Source organism: Otolemur garnettii, unplaced genomic scaffold (genome assembly GCF_000181295.1).
Source record: "Otolemur garnettii isolate 467f Iridium unplaced genomic scaffold, OtoGar3 scaffold00021, whole genome shotgun sequence".
Taxonomy (NCBI): domain Eukaryota; kingdom Metazoa; phylum Chordata; class Mammalia; order Primates; family Galagidae; genus Otolemur; species Otolemur garnettii.
The window spans coordinates 17,401,388-17,408,022 of record NW_003852416.1 but is presented as its reverse complement, the minus strand read 5'-3'; the positions used below and the strand labels follow the sequence as shown (position 1 = coordinate 17,408,022).

The 6,635-nt window shown below is 38.6% G+C and overlaps 1 protein-coding gene across 2 annotated transcripts in view; it reads right to left on the bottom strand.

Moving 5' to 3' along the window:
- Positions 1-1,177, bottom strand: part of NT5C2 (5'-nucleotidase, cytosolic II) — an 85,133-nt gene extending 83,956 nt beyond the window's left edge. Inside the window, exon 1 of one of the 2 annotated variants that reach the window (XM_012803645.2) lies at positions 1,072-1,177. In XM_012803645.2, coding sequence (XP_012659099.1) covers positions 1,072-1,172 — 101 coding nt within the window. In that variant the 5' untranslated portion in view covers positions 1,173-1,177. The remainder of the gene's footprint in view (positions 1-1,071) is intronic. The other variant, XM_012803644.2, reaches the window with a different exon arrangement.
- Positions 1,178-6,635: the final 5,458 nt, after the last annotated feature.

The following is a 6,635-nucleotide window of genomic DNA, read 5'->3' as shown; positions in this document are numbered from 1 at the left end:
AAAAAAAAAAAGGTATAAACCTTAACCATTTTTCAGTAAGACTTTAAAAGTAATATTCATGGGCGGCACCTGTGTCTCAGCACAGTCCCATGTGCTGAGGGTGGCAGGTTCAAACCCAGTCCTGGCTGAACTGCAACAAAAAAATATCCAGGTGTTGTGGCAGGCACCTGTAGTCCCAGCTACTCAGGAGGCTGAGACAAAAGAATCGTCCAAGCCCAGGAGTTGGAGGTTGCTGTGAGCTGCATGTTGCCATAGCACTCTACCAAGGGCGATAAAGTGAGACTCTTGTCTCTATAAAAAATATTCATTTCCTTTTTCCTCTAGCCCAGAAACAGCTAAGTGATTATTAATTGTTTTACATTTTCTGAGGTTCACATGCAATTTTTAACAGTATCAAGTACTAGCATTTGTACTTATCCTTGGTTTTCCTAGGGTGTGAGGCAGAAATGGTTCTTGTAGGGCCCAGATCGTACTATCCCACAAATTCACTGAAAATATAAACTTCTAATTTCTGCTTACAATTACTGATTCCTGGGCAGAGCCTATGGCTCAAAGGAGTAGGGCGCCGGGCCCATATACTAGAGGTGGCGAATTCAAATCTGGCCCCAGCCAAAAACAGAAAAAAAAAAAAATTACTGATTCCTAATATATTACCTACTTCCACGTATCTTAGCTACTGAAGATTTAGGGAGAAGCAGGCATTTAATTCAATTCAGTCTATAAAAAGAGGTAAGTAAAAAGAAAATACAACTTAAACTTATTAAAGAAAAATGATTTAGAGAAAGTATTAAAGTTTAAACAAGAAAATGTTGCCAATTTTAAAAATCTGTTTTAAAAGTTACAATCAGTTTGTGGGTAAATGCCAGTTAAGAATTTCATTCTTGCCAACTTAGGTGCAATTTCCTAACAGCTAGACTTCTTTCTCATAAGGACTTTTATTAATCACAAACTATATATGTAATCTAGGGTAAATTACCTAATTTCTCTATACATTAACTTCATCATCTGTAAAACAAAGATAGTGCCTACTTCACAGAGCTATTATGAGGATTAAATATACAAAATATTTACCGATGATAGGCTTCACGACGATACTTTTTCAGGGCATGCTTATCCATGTTAGCAGGCATATCTGCTACATTCTGTAAGCGATCGCTCCAGGAGGTTGTCATTTTAATTGTATGGCTGAATTCTAGAAAAGAAAATCAGTGATTTAGCAGCTTAATATTGGCATCTGATATCTGTTAAAAATATTCGAAAAACTCTTGCTTGGAAACTGCCTAATTACCTATTAAAACATATTGAATATGGTAAATATGCTGAAAATTGTACTGATATTTCTAAACTATGTAAATTTAGAAAAATGATTTTATTTCTACCCAGATCTATATAATTCCAAATAATTAAGCACAACTGCCAATAATTACTAACTTTAACCCTAGATTCCAGAAAAGGCACTGAGACTACAGGTTTATGAAAATACATAATTTTAAGTAAATACATGTTTTTAAAATGTGTGTACTAAGCAATTATTATTATTATTTTTTTTTGAGACAGAGTCTCACTATGTGTCCCCTTGGTAGCATGCCATGGTGTCAACAGCTCACAGAAACCTCGAACTCTTGGACTTAAGCAATTCTCTTGCCTTAGCCTCCCAAGTAGCTGGGACTACAGGTGCCCACCACAATGCCCAGCTATTTTTTGTTACAGTTGTCATTGTTGTTTAGCTGGCCCAGGCCGGGTTCAAACCCGCCAGCCTCGGTGCATGTGGCCAGTGCTTTAATCACTGAGCTACGGGTGCTGAGCCCAGGTTTCACTTCTTTTTGAAGCTTTCAATTGTAAATAGCCTTAAATAAGAATGAATAATACCCCTTTAAAGTTTATGAATATTTTATTACTATATCAGTATTTGTAAAAACATCTAAAACCTAACTTATTCCCATTTTGAACATAATTTATAATACTAAATCAATTTTTAAATAAACCGTCTTTGTAGCTTTCTTATAGTAATAATTTATTGGAGAAATTCATTTGAGACAAATAACCACTTTAAAGTAAACAAGTCAGCGGTACTTAATACATTCATAATGTGTAACCACAAAGTCTCTCTAGTTTCAACTTATTTCTATAACTGCAAAGCAAAATCCATTATTCATTAAGCAGTTTCTCCCCACTTTTCCCTCCCCAAAACCTCTGGCAACCACCAATCTGGGTCTGACTCTATGGATTTAACTTTTCTGGATATTTTATATAAATGAAACCCCAAAATATGTGGCCTTATTTTATTTTTTTGAGACAGAGTCCTGCTCTGTCCTCAGAGCAAGAGTGCAGTGGCATCATAGCAAACTCAGACTGGACTTGAGTAATCCTCTTGCCTCAGCCTCCCAGGTAGCTAAGACTATGGGTGCACATTACATCTAGCTAATTTTCCTATTTTTTGTAGAGACAGGCTCTTGATCTTTTTTTTTTCTTTTGGAGACAGATTCTCAAGCTATAAACCTGGATAGAGTGCCATGGGACTGCAGGTGACTGCTACAACGCCCAGCTATTTTTGTTGTTGTTACAGTTGTCATTGTTGTTTTAGCTGGCCCAGGCCAGGTTCAAACCTACCAGCCTCGGTGTTATGTAGCCAGCACCCTACCTACTGAGCTACAGGCGCCACCACAGACTCTTGCTCTCAGGCTAGTCTCAAACTCCTGGCCTCAAGTAATCCTCCCAGTTCAGTTTCCCAGAGTGCCAGGATTACAGGCAAGTGCCACCATGCCCTCAATGACCTTTTATTTTTTTTCTCTCTTCTTTCACTTAGCATACTTTCAAGGATCATCAAAAAAATTATCAGATACTTCATTCCTTTTAATGACTGAAGAAAAAATATGTATCTGTGATAGAAAGTATTCGTAAAAAGGATTAGAAAGCTTAATGTATCTAGTGTTTTTCCTTTGTCTTCAGAAATTTTTAGAAATTTAACTTAAAAATTCCTTATTTTTCAGAATCATTGTTGATCTACATCTTCACTAGAAGAGAAAGGAAATTGTGTTCTTTTGTTGGCTGAACTAAAATCTACTCCTGCTGTCCAAAGGTTTTAGAACTCATTACAAGAAAGAAGCACAACACAAAATTCCATATCCAACTGGATTAAAAAAAATTTAAAGAAACAGGTTCTGTCAATGATAAGCCATAGTCTGGTAGGCCACGTGTTAGTGAAGAAACTGTAGCATCCATAGAAGAAACCTTTGAGAGAAGTCCAAGAAAGTCATTAAGATGGGCATTACTTGAGCTGAAGCTTTCAAGTCTACTATGCATAAGATTCTATGGACAAGACTTCACATGAAAGTATACACATTGAGCCACAGGCACTGCCCCTACACATGAAAGCATACAAATTTGAGTGCATCAAATGTTATTAGAATAGGATTATCATGCAAAACTTTCTGTCACCAGTTCAAGGAAAAACTTATCAACAATGATGCATTTTTGAATAACTTAATGTTCTCCAATGAAGCAACATTCTACCTTAGTGGCAAGGTCAACAGGTATAATTGCCTTATTTGGGGAAATGAAAATCGACATGAGTCTGCTGAACATGAAAGAGGTTCTCCCAAAGTTAATGTATGATGTACTTTGGGAAAAAAGCAAGTCATAGGGCCATTCTTTTTTGAAGGGCATGTTGTTAATGGTGATAGCTATTTAGTAATGCTGCAAAATTATTTCATTCCTCAGTTTGAACAATTAGGACTCCTTGTCACTTTGCTTTGCATATTAGACAGTTTCTACATGAGAAATTCCCTAACAGGTAGATTGGAAGAGATAGACCATTTTCTTAGCCTCTATGTTTGCCAGATTTGACTCCACTGGATTTCTGTTCACATGGACATTAAAACCAACATATGGAAAAAATTTACAGTAGAGAATTACAATTATGTAATCTGAAAGATAGATATTTTTGGGATACGCCTATTTCTTACATAAGTTTAAATAGGAGTCAGAAATGAAATGGGTAAACTTAATGAATTAAGAGAAATCACAAGAGTGATTAGAAAAGACTTCAATTGCAATTATGGTCATATGATAAAGCATAGGAAATAAAACTCATTTATTGGTAAAGCTTTAGGTACACTTCCATTTTTAAAAATCTCAAACAGTATTCATAAAAGTTTACTTACTACTACTTTTTTTTTTGAGACAGAGTCACAAGCTGTCGACCTGGGTAGAGTACTATGCTGTCACAGCTCACAGCAACCTCCAACTCTTGGGCTTAAGCAATTCTCTTGCCCAGCCTCCCAAGTAACTGGGACTACAGGTGCCTGCCACAACACTCGGCTATTTTTTGGTTGTAATTGTCATTGTTTGGCAGGCCCAGGCTGAATTCGAACCTGCCAGCTCCCGTGTACATGGCTGGTTCCCTAGCCGCTGAGCTACAGATGCCCAGCCCTACTTTTTTATTTTTTAAAAAACTAAAATCTGCAGAGAGTAAATCCTTAAGTCTTTTTTTTTTTTTTTGAGACAGTTTCATTCTGTTGCCCTCAGTTGAGTGCTTTGACATCATATGACATCATAGCTCACAGCAACCTCAAACTCTTGGGCTCAAGAGATTCTCTTGCCTTGGGACTACATGCACCTACCACAACACCCAGCAATTTTTAGAGATGGGGTCTTGTTCTGTCTCAGGTTGGTCTTGAACTTGTGAACTCAAGCAATCCACCCATCTTGGCCTCCCAAGTGTGAGATTACAGGCGTTGAGCCACAGCACCCAGACTACCTTAAGTCTTCATCTACGTATTGATTAGCACATGTGGGTAAGGAAATGGCCTGAAGTCTGGAAAAAGAACCAGCCCAAAGGATTAGAGGGGGTAACAATCCCTGAAGCTCAAAGCTAGGAATGGTTTCCATCTCAATCAGCCAGACTGAATAACTCATCACTTAAGTAGCAGTAGGCAGAGTAATCAGAAAAGTCTGTGTCTATAGGGCAAATTTATTTATTTACTTACTTATTTTCAATACTGGAACTAAAGGCATGCACCACTACAAAAGGCATGTATCACCACACCTGGTTAATTTTTTCTATTTTTAGTAGAGACAGGAGTCTCATTTTTACTCAGAGTAGTCTCAAATTTCTGGCCTCAAGTGGTCCTCCCACCTCCACCTCCCAGAGTACTAGGATTACAGGCATAGGCCACCAGAGGCCAGCCAGAATAATTATTTAAATACTGCTCTGGTCCTGCCTAACAAAGATTAAAACAAGATCCAAAGGGATCAATCTATTCCCAAGTAATTTAACCGCATCAAAAAACAAACCTGAAGAATACTTACAGGAATACAAAAATATCTCTACAAGGCAAAATTTATAAATAACAAGAATCCAATCAAAAATTACCAGTTTTGGCTTGGCACCTGTAGCACAGTGGTTACAGTACCCACCACATACACCAGGGCTGGAGGGTTCAAACCTAGCCCGGACCTGATAAGCAACAATGACAACTGCAACAGAAAAATAACCGGGCATTATGGTGGGCACCTATAGTCCCAGCTACTCAGGAGGCTGAGGCAAGAGAACTGCTGAAATCCAAGAGTTAGAGGTTGCTGTGAACTATGACGCCACAAGAGTTAGAGGTTGCTGTGAGCTATGACGCCACAGCACTCTACCAAGGGGGTCACGGTGAGACTGTCTCAAAAAAAATTAGCAGTTTATTCAGTAGTCAGAAAAGAAGGAAAATAGGAACCATGAAAAGGGAGCCAGGTGTTGTGGGAGCTTAAGCCCAAGAATTTGGGCTGTAGTCTCAGCTACTTGGGAGGCTGAGGCAAGAGAATCACTTGAGCCCAAGAATTGGGAGGTTGGAGGTTGCTGTGAGCTGTGACACCACAGCACTCTACCGAAGGTGACAAAGTGAGACTCTGTCTCCAAAAAAACAAAAAAAGAAAAGAAAAGAAAATGCAAAAGATCCACATTTGGGAAACTTAACCTACCTATTTCAAGCTTTACCATAAACCTACATAATCAGAGCACTGTGGTACTGGTGTAATGACAAATAGATCAATGGAATAGGGAATCCAGAGATAGAATGCCTATCAACAAAAGTACAAAGGTGAGCTAGTGGAGAAAAGACAATCTTTTCAATAAATGATGTTGGAATAACTAGCTCTCCCTGTGTAGAAAAATTAACATAATCTACAGGTCTTACTGTACAAAACATGTAATTAAAAATGGATCATAAGGGCGGTGCCTGTGGCTCAAAGGAGTAGGGTACCAGCCCCATATGCTGGAGGTGACAGGTTCAAGCCCAGCCCTGGTCAAAAACTACAAAAAAAAAAAAAAAGGATCATAAACCCAAATGTAAAGATCTGTAAGTAAAAACTTCTAGAAGAGGCAGCACCCATAGCTCAGTAGGTAGGGCACCAGCCACATACACCGAGGGTGGCGGGTTCGAACCTGGCCTGGACTAGCTGAACAACAATGACAACTCCAACAACAACAAAAAAATAGCTGGGCATTGTGGTGGGCGCCTGCAGTCCCAGCTACTTGGAAGGCTGAGGCAAGAGAATCAATTAATCCCAGGAGCTTGAAGTTGCTGTGAGCTGTGACACCATAGCACTCTACCAAGGGCAACATAATGAGACTGTCCAAAAAAAAAAAAAAA